Source organism: Hyperolius riggenbachi, chromosome 6 (assembly GCF_040937935.1).
Source record: "Hyperolius riggenbachi isolate aHypRig1 chromosome 6, aHypRig1.pri, whole genome shotgun sequence".
Lineage (NCBI taxonomy): Eukaryota > Metazoa > Chordata > Amphibia > Anura > Hyperoliidae > Hyperolius > Hyperolius riggenbachi.
The window spans coordinates 216,134,379-216,157,055 of NC_090651.1; the positions used below are offsets into that span (position 1 = coordinate 216,134,379).

Below are 22,677 nucleotides of genomic sequence, written 5' to 3' on the forward strand. Positions count from 1 at the left end.
CTTCATGATAATAAATGAACTGTGTCAGTCAGCACTTGTGCTGGACTGGAATCAATCAATATTGAATGGTGCTTGCTCAGTGTCAGTGTATCTGTCCTGCACTGTTGTTGTGGTCCGTGCACCTGCAGGCTGGTCCCTTCTCCTCTCAGCTGTCAGTCTGCTGCTGCTTTGCCCAATCGCAGTGCAGGGGGCGGTGCTGCTGCAGCTGAGCCTGGCAGAGCTCTCATCACATCCAGTCTGAGCTTCTCCTGCAGCCTCTGCTGGATTATCTGATCCCTGGCTGTCTGCTGCTTCTGGACATGCTGCTGCACCCGATCTCCTGGCTCATCCTCAGTGCCATGACTGCCCTGTGCCTCCTACAAGGTAGGCAGACAAGCACCTACCCCCTTCTGCTTCTGTTAAAGGGTCTCTGCTCAGCAGAGGGAGATTGCAAGCTCTGCAGAACAGTCTGTATGTTGTATATTGTGTATTCTGATACCTGCAGAAGAAGAGAGGAGGGAGCTTCACCTACCTGCTCCCCCATTAATGCAGCTACCTCTGCTCTCCTGGAAGCTGAATAGAACAGGAGCAAAAGCCTGACTACCTTATGCACCAGCTGTGTTATTGCATCCCAGACTGTGAAGGGTTAAGACAAGTCATTGATAAGCTGGTGCTCTTCTCTTTTCTTATGTTTGGAAGTGAAAGGGATGATTGCCTGGGATGATTGCCTGGCACACTGTAGTGGCAGCGGTCTGTGCACAATGCCTGATATTTGGGATGGGGGGAAAGGGGATGCTTATGGGTTAAAGGTCTAGGCTGTTGATGAAAGCCCCCTTGTATCTTGTGCCTGAGGCATAGCTGGAGAAATAACTGTACATGACTTGGCACTGCCAGCAGTATATACCTGCACTGTGTGGCACTGGATACTGGCTCTCTGCTCTGTGCCAAGAATGTGGGTGTATTAATGGATTATCTATGAGGATTCACAGGCAAGTCTATGTGCTGCTCCCCCTCTCTGTGCTGATAATTCCATTATTTATAGGGGAACCTGTTGTGTTCTCTAGATGGATACAGGGTATCATAGTGTGCTGCACTGTGCACTCTGCCTATAGCCTTGTGTTTATTTGTCTTTATTATTTGCTAACAAAACCACAGTATTGATCTTTGAACCCTGGCAGTGGTTGTGGACTTGGCACTGATAGTGACAATGATATGATGGGTATACAATGCCCTGCCTGCTATGGTACAACTTTCAGCTGCTGCTCGCTTCCAGAGGGCACACGTCGTTCAATTAGGCTGGCAGTAAATGTTGCACTCTTCTGTGACTTGCTTGTTAAATATCAGTAGAGTGGGCACAGAGGGCATGCTTCATCACCTGCTCTGCCAGTTTAGAGATCGGCGTATCTGTCTTTCTGTTGTTTGTTATTATTATTATGCGTCCCATGTCTCTGTATACACAGTACTGAATCGACTGGTGCCTCATGTGGAAGGGTTCTGGAAGGGGGGTTTTGTCGCCTCTCTGTTAGCTGTTTGTCAATTCTGGAGGGACCATCACAGTGCAGTAGGAACTGGTGAGACAACAACGTTGCTGGAAGAAATTGTAAAATTGCCCCAACTCCCACAACCAAGCATTTAAAGCTTTGAGAGATGAAAAATATGTGACATGCGCTGGCAAAATCTTATTTTGGTGTAACTTTCTTTAACATTTAGGGGTCAGTAAATACTAACTGATATGGCGGGTAGATTTTTGGGAAGATCAATTCGTGTCAAGTTCAAATATTCCGTTGTGGGAGATAGATCGATAGATAACAATGATTATAAGAATGCTTGGATGCTTGATGCAAACATTTATTGTGGGTCTCTCTTAGCAAAATCAAAATGAGGTAACCCATAGCAACCAATTATTTTGCAGTTATCTTGATGTTAAATGTATGATTGTTAAAACCAGGTTGCTGTGGGAAACAGATCTCTGCCTGTTGCTTGTGTTTGCAATGCCTGTTGAAAGTCTTTTTCTGAGTGATTTGCAGGGTAAAGTCTCCTGCATGCAGAAAGAGTGTACCCCTGCTTATTGCATGTGTGATTGCATGATGATCACATGACATGCTGGAGAAGGTGTGTTAGTGTCCATGTTTGCACAGGAGAAATTGGATGTGGTGCTTTATCACAAATACATTTTACTGGTTGTTGACAGTTGTTAAGTGGATCATTATGCCCTGACATATATTTGGTCATCTTATAATTTTTGCTATCATAAAAGTATAAGCATACATCTAACAGTCTGAATGTACAGTGTCATTTTTATCACATTTATGTAGTACGAGGGCCTACCTAAATAACATACTTTACCAGGTGACACACAATATATACACTTTGATAAGACTACACACAGATCATACAATCAGGTATTCTGATCCCAAAACTAGCCATGGACATAGGCCTGCTGGGTTTACTTTTGGATATTCTGCTACTTGAGCAGAGGTGACCACAAACATTACAGAAACTGCCTGGTGGTGCTATTGCAGTTGACATAGCCTAGGCGATTGTGTGGAGGTGTAGTGCTAAATGGGGAAAGACAAGTTGGCATCAGCTGATATTTCCATAGGCACGTGCTACTAACTATTGTTTTGCTAAAAATACTGGTGGAGGCACACTTGATGAATTTTGCAAAAGTATTCAACCCCCTTGAAGTTTTCCACATTTTGTCATATTACTGCCACAAACTGCCACAAAATGAATAAATTTTATTGGAATTCCACTTGAAAGACCAACACAAAGTGGAGTACACGTGTGTAGTGGAACCAAAATTATACATGATTCCAAACATTTAAAAAAACAACAACTGCAAAGTAGGGTGTGCGTAATTATTCAGCCCCCTGAGTCAATACTTTGTAGAACCACCTTTTGCTGCAATTACAGCTGCCAGTCTTTTAGGGTTTGTCTCTACCAGCTTTGCACATCTAGAGACTGAAATCTTTGCCCATTCTTCTTTGCAAAACAGCATCAGCTCAATGAGATTAGATGGACAGCATTTGTGAACAGCAGTTTTCAGATCTTGCCACAGATTCTCGATTGGATTCAGATCTGGACTTTGACTGGGCCATTCTAACACATGGATATGTTTTGTTTTAGGCTTCTTTCACAGTAAGACGTTACAGGCGCACATTAGTGCAGCCTGTAACGCAGCCTAACTCACAGCAATGAAAACTTAATGGGCTGTTCACAGTGCCCACGTTGCGTTACATTGTAATACTGGACGTCAACTTAAAGTGCTGCATGCTGTGCGTTATATGCGGCTAAGCCGAGTTAGACTGCACATGCTCAGTAATGTTGGAGGAGGAGGTCTCTCCTCCTCCTCCTCGGCCAGCCACATGGCTAATTAATATTCACGGCACTGTGACGTGCAGTGCTTACTTTCCAGGAGTGGCCGCTCTGTGCGGCAATTGGCTGGTGGAACCACGTGATGCGGATCACGTGGTCTCCACATCCCAGAGCACAGAAAGGTGCACCAAGAACGTCCTGGTGGAAAAGCAGCCTTAAACCATTCCATTGTTGCCCTGGCTTTATGTTTAGGGTCGTTGTCCTACTGGAAGGTGAACCTCCGCCCCAGTCGCAAGTCTTTTGCAGACTCCAAGAGGATTTCTTCCAAAATTGCCCTGTATTTGGCTCCCTCCATCTTCCCATCAACTCTGACCAGCTTCCCTATCCCTGCTGAAGAGAAGCACCCCCCGAGCATGATGCTGCCACCACCATATTTGACAGTGGGGATGGTGTGTTCAGAGTGATGTGCAGTATTAGTTTTCCGCCACACTAACAGCTCAGCTAACCAAAATCTTGCATGCCTGTGGCTACCTTCTTGCACACTTTTAAATTAGGTACGTATTTATTTGAGTGGCAGGTGATGCTGATAGAATATTGGTAATGTTATGTGGGTTTTGGGACCCGATTTCCCATAAACTATGCCCTTCTACTTCCTATAGCACCTAACTCTCCCCCCACCGCACCCCCCTGTCCAATTGTAACCCTTTACGCTAGCATTAATTTATTCCTGATTCCTAATCCTTCCTTCCAACTCAAACCCCTGCTTATCTGTAATCTCCCCCCATTGTAAACCCTTTTGCTAATGTTAATTTCTTCCTGACGTATAACCTCCTCCTAACGCAAACCCTCTTCCTGAATGCCTAACCCTAATGTAAGGATCCCTCCTGTAGCATGTTCTGTCTGTTGCAGTGGAGCTGCAAACGGACAGTTCTTGCTTATCTGCTTGCATTCGGTTGTGCATTCGCAATGAGTCACATTGGCCTCAATTCACTAAGATCATGCTGGAGATAAGGCAAGAGAAAACTTACCTCCACACAGTGAGAGAGTTATCTTATCTCTTCATTCCCTAAGTTACCTCCTCTGTAGTTAATTTACCTCCTCTGTATTTAACCACTTGCCGACCGCGCACTCATACCGCGTGTCGGCAAAGTGGCAGCTGCAGGACCAGCGAGCGGCTGCTTCCTGTCAATTCATGGCCGGGGGCTCCGTGAAAAGCCTGCGGGCCGCCGATCGCGGCTCGCAGGCTAAATGTAAACACAAGCGGAAATAATCCACTTTGTTTACATTCGTACAACGCTGCTAACAGTAGCAGCGTTGTACCAGATCAGCGATCCCCGGCCAATCAGCGGCCGGGGATCGCTGTCACATGACAGGCAGGAGCCTGTTAGAGGCTGCACAGGACAGATCCGTTCCTGTGCAGCCTCGGTTCTCCGGGGAAGGGAGGGAGGAGAGGGGGGGGGGGGAATTTCGCAGCGGAGGGGGGCTTTGAGGTGCCCCCCCCCCCCGCAACACACAGGCAGGCAGGAGTGATTAGACCCCCCCAGCACATCATCCCCCTAGTGGGGAAAAAAGGGGGGCGATCTGGTCGCTCTGCCTGCACTCTGATCTGTGCTGGGGGCTGCACAGCCCACCCAGCACAGATCAGCTAAAACAGCGCTAGTCCTTAAGGTGGGGTAAAGGGTGGGTTCTTAAGTGGTTAATTGACCTCCTCTGTAGTTAATTTACCTCCTCTGTAGTTATTTTCACACGCAGTTAATTAACAGCCTGTCTTTAACTCTGGAGTTATTTTAAGGATTGGAGAGTTAACTTAAAGACAGAAGAGTTAACTTTAGGTTTGCCTGAGGTAAAATGTTTCCTGAATACTACATACCTTATAACCATGGTAACAACTCTAGAAACGTTATTAAAGACAGGAGAGAACCTTAGTGAATTGAGGCCAATCATTTGCAATTGCTCTGCAATTCTGGGCAGCTCAGGATGCTGTCATCATTCCACCAATGGCTTACTACAGCTGAGCTGCGGCCAGATAGCCCTGGATTTCCTGCAGGCATGTTGTTACATAAGACTGCATGTATTTCCTATGGGAGTCCTTTGCATTCACAACCAACTAGCAAATGGTAATCAAGCCAGCTCAGGATTGAATGATTACCATTCAGCTGTGTGGAGATTTGCATGCTTGCATCCATTGGTCAATGCCGGCATAAAAGTCTGCCTCCCCTTTTAGACCTCGCCCATCATAGCGTTGCAGTATCCTGTGAACCTAGGGCACTGATCGAGGTGCTACTAGAGAGTTAGCAGATTTCACCTTATGATGTGCACAATAGACAGAAGTTAAAGGTGAACTTATAATATAGGCTGAAAGCCAAGATTTTTTTTCCTAACAAACCCTCCCCCCGACTAATCAAACCTGCCCTGTTCCCCCCATACTTACCTATGAGTGTCCTTCTTCAGGGTCTTATGGACAGCCACAGCTAGTCACAAAGGTAGTAGGTGAATGGTGCAAGACCACCATGCTGCCTCTCAACAGTGATAGCAGGTGATGGCAACTAGTGTTGGGCGAACATCTAGATGTTCGGGTTCGGGCCGAACAGGCCGAACATGGCCGCGATGTTCGGGTGTTCGACCCGAACTCCGAACATAATGGAAGTCAATGGGGACCCGAACTTTTGTGGTTTGTAAAGCCTCCTTACATGCTACATACCCCAAATTTGCAGGGTATGTGCACCTTGGGAGTGGGTACAAGAGGAAAAAAAAATTAGCAAAAAGAGCTTATAGTTTTTGAGAAAATCGATTTTAAAGTTTCAAAGGGAAAACTGTCTTTTAAATGCGGGAAATGTCTGTTTTCTTTGCACAGGTAACATGTTTTTTGTCGGCATGCAGTCATAAATGTAATACATATAAGAGGTTCCAGGAAAAGGGACCGGTAACGCTAACCCAGCAGCAGCACACGTGATGGAACAGGAGGAGGGTGGCGCAGGAGGAGAAGAAGGCCACGCTTTGTGAGACACAACAACCCCGGCCTTGCATGAGGGCAAGAAGCGTGCGGATAGCAGGCTTTGTACCGCCATGCAGTCATAAATGTAATAAAGATAAGTGGTTCAATAAACAGGGACCACGCGGCAACGCTAACCCAGCAGCAGCAGACGTGATGGAACAGGAGCAGGCGCAGGAGGAGAAGGCCACGCTTTGTGAGACACAACAACCCAGGCCTTGCATGAGGGCAAGAAGCGTGCGGATAGCAGGCTTTGTACCGCCATGCAGTCATAAATGTAATAAAGATAAGTGGTTCAATAAACAGGGACCACGCGGCAACGCTAACCCAGCAGCAGCAGACGTGATGGAACAGGAGCAGGCGCAGGAGGAGAAGGCCACGCTTTGTGAGACACAACAACCCAGGCCTTGCATGAGGGCAAGAAGCGTGCGGATAGCAGGCTTTGTACGGCCATGCAGTCATAAATGTAATAAAGATAAGTGGTTCAATAAACAGGGACCACGCGGCAACGCTAACCCAGCAGCAGCAGACGTGATGGAACAGGAGGAGGCGCAGGAGGAGAAGGCCACGCTTTGTGAGACACAACAACCCAGGCCTTGCATGAGGGCAAGAAGCGTGCGGATAGCATGCTTTGTACCGCCATGCAGTCATAAATGTAATAAAGATAAGTGGTTCAATAAACAGGGACCACGCGGCAACGCTAACCCAGCAGCAGCAGACGTGATGGAACAGGAGCAGGCGCAGGAGGAGAAGGCCACGCTTTGTGAGACACAACAACCCAGGCCTTGCATGTGGACAAAAAGCGTGCGGATATAGCAGCAATGCTTTTTGCCGCCATGCAGTCATAAATGTAATACAGATGAGAGGTTCAATAAACAGGGCCCGGAAACGCAACACCATCCCAGATGTTCATTGGTCATGTTACTTGGTTGGGGTCCTGGAGTGTTGCGTAGTCATTTCCAATCCAGGATTGATTCATTTTAATTTGAGTCAGACGGTCTGCATTGTCTGTAGAGAGGCGGATACGCCGATCTGTGACGATGCCTCCGGCAGCACTGAAACAGCGTTCCGACATAACGCTGGCTGCCGGGCAAGCCAGCACCTCTATTGCGTACATTGCCAGTTCGTGCCAGGTGTCTAGCTTCGATACCCAATAGTTGAAGGGTGCAGATGGATGGTTCGACACAGCTACGCCATCTGACATGTAGTCCTTGACCATCTTCTCCAGGCGATCGGTGTTGGAGGTGGATCTGCACGCTTGCTGTTCAGTGGGCTGCGGCTGCATGGGTGTCAGAAAATTTTCCCACTCCAAGGACACTGCCGATACCATTCCCTTTTGGGTACTAGCTGCGGCTTGCGTTGTTTGCTGCCCTCCTGGTCGTCCTGGGTTTGCGGAAGTCAGTCTGTCTGCGTACAACTGGCTAGAGGAGGGGGAGGATGTCAATCTCCTCTCTAAAGTCTCCACAAGGGCCTGCTGGTATTCTTCCATTTTGACCTGTCTGACTCTTTCTTCAAGCAGTTTTGGAACATTGTGTTTGTACCGTGGATCCAGAAGGGTATAAACCCAGTAATTGGTGTTGTCCAGAATGCGCACAATGCGTGGGTCACGTTCAATGCAGTCTAGCATGAATTGAGCCATGTGTGCCAGAGTCCTACCAGAATCCTCATCATCCTCTTGTGAGCGTTGTGATAGTTGTTGTGATGCATCATAGTCGTCACCTTCCTCCTGGTCTGCTTCTGCTGACCATTCGCGTTGAATTGTGGAAGTCCAACGTGCACCGCTCTGGCCCTCGTCAGTGGTGGCATGAAATTCCTGCTCCAACTCCAGCTGTTCCTCCTCCTCTTCTTCGTCATAGCTGCTGGGGCCAGCGTTCCCTGAGGCGGATGGCCTGATGTTGGTACCATCACGCTGATCGTTTTCTCCTTCAGATTCCCCCAGTTGCATCATGACAGCTGTTTCCTTGATTTTTAACATCGACCTCTTCAGTAAACACAGCAGTGGTATGGTAATGCTGACTGAAGAGTTGTCACTGCTCACAAGCAACGTGGATTGCTCAAAATTTTGGAGGACTTGGCAGAGGTCCAACATGTTGGCCCAATCGGATCCACAGAAGCTTGGCAGCTGGCCGGATGCGCCTCGGTACTGCGCCGTCATGTACTGGACCACTGCACTCTTCTGCTCGCAAAAGCGGGCTAGCATGTGCAGCGTAGAATTCCAGCGCGTAGGGACATCACACAGCAAGCGATGGTGGGGGAGATTGAAGCGCTCCTGCATCTTGGCGAGTGCCCCCGAAGCAGTACTGGAATTTCTACAATGTTTGGACACTCGACGCACCTTCAACAGCAGATCGGGCACGCCTGGGTATGTCCTCAGGAACCGCTGAACTACTAGGTTCATCACGTGCGCCAGGCAAGGGATGTGTGTCAGCTTAGCCAACCTTAAAGCGCGAATGAGATTACTCCCATTATCACACACAACCATGCCCGGTTTCAGGTCCAGCGGTGCCAGCCACAAATCCGTCTGTTCCTTTATTCCCCTCCAAATTTCCTCCCCTGTGTGCTGCTTATCCCCAAGGCAGATTAGCTTCAGCAACGCTTGCTGACGCATGCCAACAGCTGTGCTGCACTGCTTCCACGATCCTACTGCTGCTGGGTTAGCGTTTCCGGATGAGGTACAGCTTTGAGATGCGTTGGAGGAGAAGGAGTCAGAGAGGTAGGTGCTGCTGTTATCCAGTGGGAGGGACGGCGGTGCAGCTGTTTGTGGCGTGGGCAACACCCGTGCCGTAGCAGGTGAGGAATCGCTGCCAGGCTCCACAAGGTTCACCCAGTGCGCGGTAAGGGAGATGTATCGACCCTGGCCGAACGCACTCGTCCAGGTGTCAGTGGTGAGGTGAACCTTGCAGGCAACGGCATTCTTCAAGCTTCGGGTTATTTTGCTGACCACGTGCTCATGCAACTCAGGCACTGCAGAGCGTGCAAAGTGGTAGCGGCTGGGAACCACGTAACGTGGGATGGCCACTGACATCATGCCCTTGAAGCTGTTTGTCTCCACCAATCGATATGGCAGCATTTCGCAGGCCAGAAGCTTGGCTATGCTGGCTGTTACTGCCACGGCCCGGGGGTCATTTGCTGGCAATTTCCTCTTGCGCTCAAACATCTCCGACACAGACAACTGAACCGTAGCGCTGCACACGGAAGGGCTGTTGGTTGTTGTGTTTGATGAACACTGGGAGACCTCAAGAGCACTACTCCGGAAAGTGACAGTGTCAGCGTCGTCTGATGTTTGTGAATGTTGTGAACCACGCAATGGCTGGGCTACTGCTGCTGCTGAGGCGGGTCTGGTGAACCCAAGGGAGGCAGTGTTGTTTCTGGTACCCTGTCCTGACGCGTTTGCCCAAAGAGTGGGATGTTTGGATAGCATGTGACGGCTCATGCTGGTGGTGGAGAGGTTGTTAATATTTTTCCCCCTGCTCAGGCGGGTCTTGCACACCTTGCAAATCGCCATGGTAACATCCTCAGTGCAGTCTTCAAAGAAAGCCCAGACTTTGGAGCACCTGCCTCCTTGCTGGCGATTTCTGTTTGCTCCTCTTTTGCCTCTCACTTGAACTTCCACGCTTGTGGTGCCTGAAATTGCGCGCCGCCTACCTTGTGGCACAAGGCGAACTCGTGCAGCAGTGTGTTCTTCAACAGACTCATCTGTGCTGCTGCTACGACGGCGATGTTCTCGTTCACAAACAAAATCTGGGTCTCTGTCCACATTGTCCATACCCTCCTCTTCCATCTCCTCAAACTCGTCATATGTCATTGTGGGCCACCGCCGTGGAGTAGAGCTCCCCACAACAACCTCTGCGCAGCACACTCCAACGTCGTCTTCCAGATCTTGTCGGCCGACCTCCTGCAATTGCAACCCCTCCTGCCCAAATTGCTCTGGGATTTGGGTTTCCGAGTCCTCTTCGGACTCGCCTCGTATTTCAGTGCGCGGTACATTTCCCACAGTTAACGGTTGTGAATCCAGGCACAACATTTCTGGCTGTTCCTCCATTGACCTTTGAAAGGTGGAAGTTTGTTGGGCTGGGAATAGCTCCTGCGAATACCCCATTGTGTCCTGAGGTAATTCATCGGACTGGTTATCTGGCAGTTGTGTGCGTGGTGTCGCTGCCGGTTGTGTCAGCTTTGTGCCCACTGGCTCCTTGTAACTGGCTGAGGACTCGGACCTCGTGCGTGATGTGCTGGTGCTGCTTAACCCACTGCTGGACGCTTGAGAGGTCATCCAAGTAATTATCTGGTCCTGTTCTTTTGGATTTGTGAGGGTTGTTGTCCTGGACAACATGGGTGGTATTGAGTGGGTTTTCTTGGGTGCTCCCCTGTGGCCTGTACGTGAACCGTCAGGGGAAACACCTCTTCCCTTGCCCCTCCCTCTTTCACCGGATTTCTTCCTCATTTCACTTATCCTTACAGTACACGCTGACTGGCAGCAGTACAGTGGCAGTACAGAAATGCTATACAGTACCACTATTCCCAGCAGCGACACAGAGCACAATGCTATACAGTGACGGGTGAGCGGTGTACCACTATTCCCAGCAGACACAGAACAGTGAACAGAATGCTATATAGTGTGGCTGAGCGAGCGGTGTACCACTATTCCCAGCAGACACAGAACAGTGAACAGAATGCTATATAGTGTGGCTGAACGAGCGGTGTACTACTGTTCCCAGCAGACACAGAACAGTACACAGAATGCTATATAGTGTGGCTGAACGAGCGGTGTACTACTGTTCCCAGCAGACACAGAACAGTACACAGAATGCTATATAGTGTGGCTGAACGAGCGGTGTACTACTGTTCCCAGCAGACACAGAACAGTGAACAGAATGCTATATAGTGTGGCTGAGCGAGCGGTGTACCACTATTCCCAGCAGACACAGAACAGTGAACAGAATGCTATATAGTGTGGCTGAGCGAGCGGTGTACCACTATTCCCAGCAGACACAGAACAGTAAACAGAATGCTATATAGTGTGGCTGAGCGAGCGGTGTACCACTATTCCCAGCAGACACAGAACAGTGAACAGAATGCTATATAGTGTGGCTGAGCGAGCGGTGTACCACTATTCCCAGCAGACACAGAACAGTGAACAGAATGCTATATAGTGTGGCTGAGCGAGCGGTGTACCACTATTCCCAGCAGACACAGAACAGTGAACAGAATGCTATATAGTGTGGCTGAGCGAGCGGTGTACCACTATTCCCAGCAGACACAGAACAGTGAACAGAATGCTATATAGTGTGGCTGAGCGAGCGGTGTACTACTGTTCCCAGCAGACACAGAACAGTACACAGAATGCTATATAGTGTGGCTGAACGAGCGGTGTACTACTGTTCCCAGCAGACACAGAACAGTACACAGAATGCTATATAGTGTGGCTGAACGAGCGGTGTACCACTATTCCAAGCAGACACAGAACAGTGAACAGAATGCTATATAGTGTGGCTGAGCGAGCGGTGTACCACTATTCCCAGCAGACACAGAGTGGCAGTAAACAGAATGCTATATAGTGTGGCTGAGCGAGGTACACAGAGTGGCAGTAAACAGAATGCTATATAGTGTGGCTGTGCAAGCGGTGTACTACTATTCCCAGCAGACACAGAGTGGCAGTAAACAGAATGCTATATAGTGTGGCTGAGCGAGGTACACAGAGTGGCAGTAAACAGAATGCTGAGCGAGCGGTGTACTACTATTCCCAGCAGCGACACACAATGACTGGGGGGGACCCTGGCTAGCGTGGCTGGAGCGCGAACTACCCTGCCTGCCTACCCAAAGCTAAACCCACAGACAAATGGCGGAGATATGACGTGGTTCGGGTATTTATTTACCCGAACCACGTGACAGTTCGGCCAATCAGAGCGCGTTCGGGTCCGAACCACGTGACCCGTTCGGCCAATCACAGCGCTAGCCGAACGTTCGGGGAACGTTCGGCCATGCGCTCTTAGTTCGGCCATATGGCCGAACGGTTTGGCCGAGCACCGTCAGGTGTTCGGCCGAACTCGAACATCACCCGAACAGGGTGATGTTCTGCAGAACCCGAACAGTGGCGAACACTGTTCGCCCAACACTAATGGCAACCCACCTCCATGGTCGAACTTAAGTGGTCTGTGTAGATATTATGACGGGGTTTTAGGGAGAGGAGGGCCCTCCTTAATGTTAGTTTTCCCAACAGAGAGGAGAGCAAAAGCAGTCAAAAACAGAAAGTACAGGTAAGCTTTAAAAAGCTAGGGGAACTGATTTGCGGGTGCAGAAGCCAGATAAGAAGTGAAATTTTGACTTTTACAAAAGGAAAAATGGGTTTGTTCTGCTTATTAAGTTTCAGAGATTAAACTATAGCTGCAGTTAAAGCATTTTTAAAGGTTTTGGATAGAAAGGAGAAGGGTTAGAACTCTCGTCAGATTTCATTGCTGTCTGGTTTCTGGCTTCAAAAATGTATTTTTCCATTTTTTTATCCCAATGATAGGGTCACCAAGAATAGCAAGTATAGCAGAATCTCTTCACTGGAAACACGGACAAGAATAATTGAACCTTTTAGGCTAGGTTCATAGAGGGAATTGTGAAGCGGCGCCACACGTTATCCGTGCATTGCGTCGCATACAGTTGATGAAAAGTACTGGTATGCTTCAGTGCTGCTGCATGCAGTGTGTTACGATGGGTAGTGCATTGCAGTGCGGCAAGCCGTGTTACAAAACGGATGTTATGCCGCAAAACAATGCACCATTGTGATTGAAACCTTAAAGTGGTATAAAACGCTGATATAACATTCAATAAAAATGTGTTTTCCTACTTTTTATGACCCATTCCGTTACCACATCTGCTTTTGTGCACAAGTAATATTCCTGTTGTACAAAAATATAGGGCTCGATTCACAAAGCGGTGCTAACCCAGTTAGAGACTTTCGGTGTGATAACCATTGCTCCACACTGGTGAAAAGCCAGTTTAGGCGTAATAAGTTTAGGCATGATAAGTTTAGGCATGCTAAGTCTAGATAAGTTTAGATCGCGCGCAAAGTCCTGCACGCAAAGCAGCGCCATTAAACTCTATGCGAAGTGCACCGCTAGCACAAAACTTTTGATCAGCTGTGCACTGCGGTGCTAACCCAGTTGGTGCTTAAACTTATCACGCCTAAACTTATCACACCTAAACTTATCATGCCTAAACTTATCACACCTAAACTTATCATGCCTAAACTTATCACACCTACACTTATCACACCTTAACTTATCATGCCTAAACTGAGTTTAGGCGTGATAAAGGGCTTTTCACCAGCGTGCTAACTGTTAGCACCGCTTTGTGAATCAGGCCCATTGTCTGTTAAAAAATTACAAGTTCTTAAAGTACTGTTTATCTTCTCTGAAAGCTGCCATTGCATTTTATTAATAGATTTGAATGTATAAATACAGCAGCTATCTAGTGATAATTTCTCACATGTTTCTGCTTCTCAGCTCAGTACAGTTCCGATTCAGCACGTGGCTGGCTGTAACTAATTGTAGCAACAGAGGAATGTAAACAAAATATAATGTTATCACCTCTCTGGATGCGGATCATAAAGTGATGGGGCTTTCCACTGCAGAACAAAGTGCTGTGTTTAACTGTTTGAATGCTGTTCTGCCCGTATTTATACTTACCTGGGGCTTCCTCCTCGCCATCCTCTTCGGCCCCTCCGTCCTGGCGCTACAACTCCCAGTAATCCGGTCAGTCGCCGCAAGTCGTCGATTTCTACACCTGTGCGGCTTGGCCGCACGTGCACACTCACCGTGCTCCCATCCCCTGAAATCTTTGCGCCTGTGCAGTACTACTGCACAGGTGCAGAACACTCCAGGAGACGGGAGTGTGACGAGGGGCAGAAACCTCTGACTGCCTGGGTTACTGGAGGATCGTTTGCTAACGTCATGGCACAGGGCGGCTGCAGGGGGCTTGCAGAAGCCCCAGGTAAGTGAAACTCTGATTTTTTTTTCTTCTTTTTTATACTTCAGGTCCACTTTAAAGAGACACTGAAGCGGAAAAAAAATCTGATATAGTGAATTGGTTGTGTACTATGAATAATTACTAGAAGATTAGCAGCAAAGAAAATATTCTCATACTTTTATTTTCAGGTATATAGTGTTTTTTCTAACATTGCATCATTCTATAATATGTGCAGATTACACAACACTCAGCATTCAAAATGATTCTTTCAGAGCAGTCTGTGAAGTAATTACCTCTCCTCTAGCAGAGAAAAAGTAAACAGCTCACTTACAGTTGAGATAATAAAAGTCAGATAACAGCCCTCTCCACGACTAACTTAGTCGTAGAGCTTAATGGCTTGTTTGCATAGAGATAACAACTGGAGTTTCTCAACTCTTCCTGTACTGGAAACAATTAGACTGATGTATCTGATCTTAATGTTTTATTTATTAGCTGTACTACACATACAAATCATAATATCATTTTTTTTTTCACTTCAGTGTCTCTTTAAGGCTGTAAATAATATTTTAGAACAAAGAGGAAATTATGAGATTCAGACCACTTTAATATAGCAATAAATCTATGAGGTTTTTAGAAATCTCTGTTCTACTGTAACCTCCTGGGCGATACAATAATATCGCCAGGGGGCGGCGCAGCACTTCTTTTTTTAATTTTTTTTATTTTAATCATGTAGCTAGCCTAGCGCTAGCTACATGATAGCCGCTGTGCAGCGCATCCCCCCACCCCCTCCGATCGCCTCCGGCGATCAAAGCAAACAGGAAATCCCATTCAGAACGGGATTTCCTGTTTGGCTTCCCCCGTCGCCATGGCGACGATCGGGATGACGCCATCGATGTCAACGACGTCGTGACGTCAGAGGGAGTCCCGATCCACCCCTCAGCGCTGCCTGGCACTAAATGGTCAGGCTGCGCACGGGGTCTGGGGGGGGGGCGACGCGGCACGGCGGGTAGTGGTGAATCAGCGCTGAGCGGCGGCGATCGGTATATACACGCAGCTAGCAAAGTGCTAGCTGCGTGCAACAAAAAAAAATTATGCAAATCGGCCCACCAGGGCCTAAGAAATCCTCTGCGGCAGCTTACCCCGAGCTCAGCTCGGGATTATCGCCCAGAGGGTTAAGAATGTTCTTCTTGCCCCAGTGATATGCAGGGAGACAGTCGGTCTAGTAAAAAAGGGCGCACAGGGATAGTGGACAAAAAGGGCGCCGCCATAGACTGCAATGCAAAATATCGGCTATTCGGCGCCCGGCAGGAAAAAAGGGCGCCCGAGAAATAGCGGTTACAGGGATCGTGTTAACAAAAGTTTTCGTTTACAAAATAAGGTTTATAACAAATATTGTTTACAAGTTCGTTTTGCGTTTGTGTTATACTTATTTTTTCGTTTTTAAATTTCGCTTATATCAGTTTTAACTTATTTTTTAGTTTTAAAATTTCGCTTACAAAAGTATAAGAACTACATTTTCGTTTACACTTCTTTGATCATTTAAAAATTTGTTTTCATATGTATAATGCGTAAATACTGTTTTCAACCTTATTGTATTAGAAATACATCGCTTTTGGTATTAACTTTGTTTTTACACTTATAATGCGTTGATTATAGTTACTAAAATATCGCTTTTAATATTACTGTTATTTTAAGTTTTCTAATGCGTACATGATTGTAAGGCTATCTATTGTATTGCATATATTTATATATATTTTTCTCTATTTATAATATTAATGTATATGTGATTTTAAGGCTATTTATTATATTACAAATATATAACTTATTTTATTCAAGTTATTTGTAGAGAAGATAAATTATTTTATTCATGTTATTTGTAGAGAAGTATTTTAAGGATTACATATATTATTGTTTATATGTGTTTGTGCGGTGGGGATGGTTAGGTTTAGGCATTACCAGGGGGTGTAGGGGTTAGGGATAGGTACAGGGAGGGTTAGGTATAGTTACAGAATAATATACGCAACCAGGGGGTGGTTAGGGTTAGGCACCACTAGGGGGGTGCTTAGCTTTAGGCACCACCAGGGGGGTCTTAGGGTTAGGCACCCCCAGGAGGGTCTTAGGGTTAGGCACCACCAGGGGGGTCTTAGGGTTAGGCACGACCAGGGGGGTCTTAGGGTTAGGCACCACCAGGGGGGTCTTAGGGTTAGGCACCAACCGGGGGGGTCTTAGGGTTAGGTACCACCAGGGGGGTCTTAGGGTTAGGCACCAACCAGGGGGGTTTTAGGGTTAGGCACCACCAGGGGGGTCTTAGGGTTAGGCACCACCAGGGGGGTCTTAGGGTTAGGCACCACCAGGGGGGTCTTAGGGTTAGGCACCACCAGGGGGTCTTAGGGTTAGGCACCACCAGGGGGGGGTCTTAGGGTTAGGCACTACCAGGGGGTCTAGGGGTTAGGAATAGGTACAGGGATGGCTCTGTGTGAGAGTAAGGTTAGGTATAGTTACAGCACAATATATGTAATATATACAATTTATTAAATTATATATATTTAAACAAAGAGGGGTCTAGGGGTTAGGGATAGGGATAGGGAGAAATCTGTGTGAGCCTACAGTTTGTTAAAATTACAGTAAAATATCTGTAAAACCTAAGATTGCATTGCTATGATTAATACAAGTGTAAATATCGTTTTTGTTATAGACGCAATTTGATGTTTTTTCAGAATTCGCTTGTTGTTATAGACGGTATTTTGCTATTTCATTTCCGTTTATTTAACCTATTTAACCTAATCTTAAGCCCCCTCCCCCCACGGAGGGGGCTTAAGGTTAGGCACCATCAGGGGGGGGGGGGTCTTAGGGTTAGGCACCATACCACAAGGAGAGGGTTCTGTGTGACAGTAGAGGTGGGTTTTAGCCATAATAAAACATTGGTAAATATTTATGTGCAGTAAAAGAATATCACTAACTTTAGCAATATTCTACTAGCGGCAATTTCCTGCGCACTTTTTTTCAGGTGCCTTTTTTCCATATATGCGTCTTTCCTACTACTTGGTAATTATCGTTTATATCACTGTACGATTAAATTGGACCCAAATTAAAAATACAAGATTTCAGAAATAAAATCTATTTTCTAACTTATAATAATAAATAGCAGCCTTTTTTCAGCTGCATGATTACAAATCTAAAATATTTTACATTTATTGGAAAAAACCCTCCCTTCCTTTCATATTGCCGGCAAATAATCCGGCAAAATGCTGGAGTAGGAGGTGTCCAGCAAAGGAGGAATTGCTAATGGCTGCCACCTGTATAACTCTAGTTATGCAAAGAGAAGGGTAAAAAGCATGCACTAAAATGCTCATAGGCTTGAAGGAGTGTTTATTTATATTTGTATGTTTCAGAGTGGTGCAACTAAATATTTTGAATTTGCTCATTAATTGCTTGTTTGGTGCAAAAATAGAAATATAATTTTATACTGTTTTCTTCAAAGATGAGCGAGTATTAGGAGGATGGGTGAAGGGTGCTCAGATGCAAAGTTAGATCAATTGTGGGGGACAGTTTCATTAGAAGAAAAAGTTATTCCGGCACTGGGCTTTAAGGTTCTTTTGGTTTCAAAAGATCTTTATTGTATTCGTTATAATAAAATATAAACAATAACCTCGTTCTAGACATATTATCAAGTTCCACAAGAATGTCCAACATGAATGAACTATTATTAGCATATCAAGCTAAGAAATAACACATATAGTCAAAAAGCTTGACAGCATTATTAACAGAAGATTGACATTTGTATAATAATAATAATGCCAACATTTGTATAAAGCTTTTTGCCTATCAGACTCAAAGGGCTTGTGAGCTGCAGCTACTAAGGATTTGCTCAGTAGGTCACCTTGCAATGTTTGGGAGTCTTGCTCAAGTTCTTCATACTGAAAAAGTTCTGGCTTCAGCCAGGATTCGATCCTTGGTCTCCCATGTTAAAGGCTATGCCCTTTAATGAAAACACTATCCAGCCACTTGTAGTAGTCCTAATGACCAGGATTCTCTGAAGTTGGGAAAATCCCGAGTACCTGGTTTGCCTGAGCTGATCTTGATATAATGTAATGAAGAACAATATTCGATCAAAGTGAGGTCTTGGGAAAAGGAGGTCTAGGGAAAAAAGGGGGAAACATCTGGTTAGCTTGGGCTTCCCTTCCCACACAGAGAAAGAGAGAGGGAATAATGATAGAAAAGAAAAAGAAGACAAAGTTGGAAGAAAGAAGTGAGAGGCACCAACACTGGTTTAGAGTTCAGCTATGGCATGATCCGCCATTTGAGGGAATCCCAACTGTTCCCATGCGTGCCACACATTTAAAAATTTGGCACATTTGTCAAAAAGTATACTGGTTAACTTTTCATGCACTCATACATACATCATTGCTTTTGTATTCATACAGGCAACTTAAAGAGAACCAGAGACGAAGCACCCTCATGTATTTTACCATATATATCAATGGGAACATGACACTAAACACCTACCCTGCTCTCTGCTTCATTATTCTCTGCTAAATCTGCCTGTTATCAGCCCTGATAAGAATCCCCGACTGAGCATTCAGTCTGGCTTTTTCTAATATGATTATAGCTGAGTCAGTCTTCTGTAATGTCTTTTCAAGCCCAAGTCTGCCCCTTGTGGCTCTGCTTTGCTGCTATTTATGCTCGAAGCAGCAAAGCAGTGCCACAAGGGGGCAGGCTTGGGCTTGAAAAGACATCACAGAAGACTGACTCAGCTATAATCATTCAGGTGAAAGCTAGACTGAATGCTCAGTCGGGGATTCTTATCAGGGCTGTTAACAGGCAGATTTAGCAGATAAGAATAAAACAAAGAGCAGGGTATGTGCTTACTGTCATGTTCCCATTGATATATATGGTAAAATACATGAGAGTGCTTTGTCTCTGGTTCCCTTTAAGTCTGGATTTAACCTTGGAGATGTGGACACACTGTTTCTTCTAATGTTTACCTATTCTCGTTTTGGCTGATAGGAAGAGGAAAGTAATTACGGTAGTTTGTTTTGGAGGCAGGGGCGTTCTTCCACCCTATCATGTAGAAGAGCTTCCCAGGGATTTTTGCAGAGAACAGCATTGAATAGTGAAGGTATTATGCTAGGTACACACTATGAGATTTTCTGGCAGATTTACTGTCAGATCGATTATTTCCAACATGTCCGATCTAATTTCCAATCGATTTCTGAGCATTTTCCGATCGATTTCCTATTGAACAGAAAATAGTCAGAAATCGATCGGAAATCAGATTGGACATGTTGGAAATAATCGATCTGACTGTAAATCTGCCAGAAAATCTCAGTGTGTACCTAGCATTAGATTGTACACCTTCCTGGGAAATAAAATGAGTTTGGGGCATGAGCACCAAGTATGAAACATGGTCACTTTTCTGTGGCAACCCTGGGAACAGCTGGGGTTGGCAGAGGTTGCCTTTAAACCTTAAACTTTGGTTATACCCATGCAATAACCACACCCTCTTTCCTTTTCCTACTTTTGTAACAAAAGCTAAACATATTTCTTGCCACTGTAGACCATGTGCGACACAAAAAATAGATCCCCTTTCACAGTCCTGTGTCTCTGTTGGAGATGTGACACCAAGCATATGCTGTGAGTTTAGGATATCATCAGGGTAGAGAGTGAGGAAATCAGTCCATCAGGGACACACAGACCAAACTAAACCTAACAAAGATACATATTCTGTAAAGAAAAATACAACATAACACAGAGATTGTAATATATATGACAGCAAGCCCCAGAGTAGGCATCAAAGCCTATATCATTTTGGGGGTGCCTACACAATAACTGTGGATGCCAACACATCCTATACAAATAATGAGAATATCTAAGGCCAAATTTCAGCAGAGGCTACATAGGCCCGGCCTGTGCAAGTGGAGAGGTTGGAAATGGGATTCCGTACCAAGAAGGGCAGGCTACAAACATAAAAAAGGGCTGCACAAGGGGAGATACACATGGAAGAAAGGGCTGGTGTGTATAGAATAAAGTGTTGCTGCACATGGAGGTTGTATGGGGAAAAGAGAGCTGAACATGAAATTAGAAGGAGGCTGCTGCACATGGAAGGAAGACTGCAGACACCCATGGAGAGGATGCCTTATATGGAGGGAGGTTGCTATGGACATTGTGTGGTAAAAGAAGGTTGATCAGTGGTGACCTATAAATCCAGCCAGTCTTGTACACATCATGCAAAGTGTGATACAAAGAGTTAATCTACCTGGGGTTGCCCACTGTGCCAAAGGTCCCAAGTCTTATGGGATCAACTTGAAGTGAAGATAAGCCAATAAAATATTTACCGTATATGTATACCGTAATCCTAATCCTAAATAGGTATTTTCTGGGATATCACAGTCTTATTTTGTGTTCAAAAGTTAAAATCTATGCTTAAGACTACCCTCATGTATTTGAGACAGTCACAATGTAAATGTTATTCAGCTCCCACAAAAGACAGAGCTTGAAAGCTTGAATATACACTGCTACTTTTACTCCTAGTATTCAGGATCTGATAGCAACGGTGACAGTTCCAAGCATGAGGGCATGCAGACACATTGCTTAGCTACAGCCAAAAAACATGCATTTTTGCTACGATGGAGGGGAAGGGACAATGGTGTGGCACACAATAGTGCAACTTCTGATGGGAGAGGAACAACTCCACAGTTGTCCGTGTCGCTTAAGGATCTGGCATGTCCAACATTTAAAGGACAACTGAAGTGAGCGGTATATGGATGCTGCTATACAGGGCCGAGGCATAGGCTCAGGGTGCAGTGTAGAAGGGGGCGCACAATTCATTCAGCTGTCATTCCTAATTGTGTATGAGGCAGAAAGAAATAAGAAAAGGGGATGCATGGCAGTGATTGCAAGCCAGATAACTAGAGATTATGGTGTTGGGGAGGTTGTGGGCCCTGTGGCCCTCTTAGTCTAATAGCAATCAGTGTGTGACAGCTGGGGTTGGAGGGATGGAGGGGCGCACTTTGATGTCTTAGCCTTGGGTGCTGGAGGACCTTGTCCCTGCTCTGCTGCTATATGTATTTCCTTTTGAACAATACTAACTGCCTGGCAGCCGTGCTGATCTATTTGACTGCAGTAGTGTCTGAATAACACCAGAAACAAGCATGCAGCTAATCTGGTCAGATCTAACAATAACGTCAGAAACACATGATCTATTGTAATCAATAGGCTGCTTCTGAATTCACATATGGGGGAAAAACGGATAGGAAGCAGCATTTTATCGCATTACGCATGTGAATCCACATCTAAAGGGATTTGATTGAATACTCGCATCAGAACAAGTGCCGGCTTGCTTCTCTGAGATTTACATGCTAGAAATGAATTACATAGTTGGAATTGGGAGAATCCAGACTAAATGTAAAACTAATAAATGCATATAAAACCTCCATTTTAATATTACTCCACTCCATCTAAGTAGAAAAAAAGTCTAAAGCTGAAATGTAAAGCAAAATATTGAATCAGAATTTAGTATATTGACGTCCAAATGTGAAATTCAGTTTTTGGTTGCCATGGGTGACAGCAATACTCACACTGCTCTCTGCATTGTAAAATAATCCTCCAAGTATGAGATTGTAAAATGGCAACTTGTGCTGGCAGCCAGCGATGTTAGCGGAGAGGTGGAAATATGCAGACACTGCAATATATCTTGTGGAGTACATTAGGTGAATATATAGTGACTCGGCTGTCACTATAACGAGAAGAAAGTAATTTATGGAGTCCATTCATCATTGTGCGGCGTTGCTGTGTCATTCAACCTTGGGGGGGAGAGGGGGATTCCGTCCACTGTCTATAAGTAGCAACCCTTAACCCTGCTGTTACCTCACAGTATGGCAATGCAACCTGGCACAGACAGAGTTAAATCTGGAATATTGACAAATCCATCTGAACATGTGTAGATGACACCAAATGACAGTGTAAGATAAACGCGGCCGGGGGGATGCAGTGCCAGCAGTGGTGTATTATTCACAGTCTGTTGACACAAATAGCATCTTAGGAAGCTATTTCTCTACAATTCCAGGTGTTATACTCCAGTTTTCCCTCTTGCTGACTCTCATTAATGAAGATGGAAAATATTTTCTTCTGCTATCTTTTTGTCATATAATTTGATTAACTTTAATGCAAGATTTAAAATCTATTTCAAACACCTTTCTCAGTCACACTGACAGATCCTCCTCTCCTTAAGACACCTGAAGTGAAAATGATATGGAGGCTGCCATATTTATTTCATCTTAAACAATACCAGTTGCCTGGCAGTACTGCTGATCTCTTTAACTGCAGCAGTGTCTGAATTACACACGTGAAACAACCATGTGGCAAATCCAGTCAAAGTTCAGTCAAACATCTGATCTGCATGCTTGTTCAAGGGTTATGGCTAAAATATTAAAGGC

General features: G+C 45.6%; 1 protein-coding gene across 1 annotated transcript in view; it reads left to right on the top strand.

Moving 5' to 3' along the window:
- The first annotated feature begins 247 nt into the window (after window positions 1–247).
- The window catches only part of NTM (neurotrimin), a 1,373,850-nt gene continuing 1,351,420 nt past the window's right edge, over window positions 248–22,677 (top strand). The window contains exon 1 of the mRNA XM_068240414.1: window positions 248–363. Coding sequence (XP_068096515.1) covers window positions 300–363 — 64 coding nt within the window. The 5' untranslated portion in view covers window positions 248–299. The remainder of the gene's footprint in view (window positions 364–22,677) is intronic.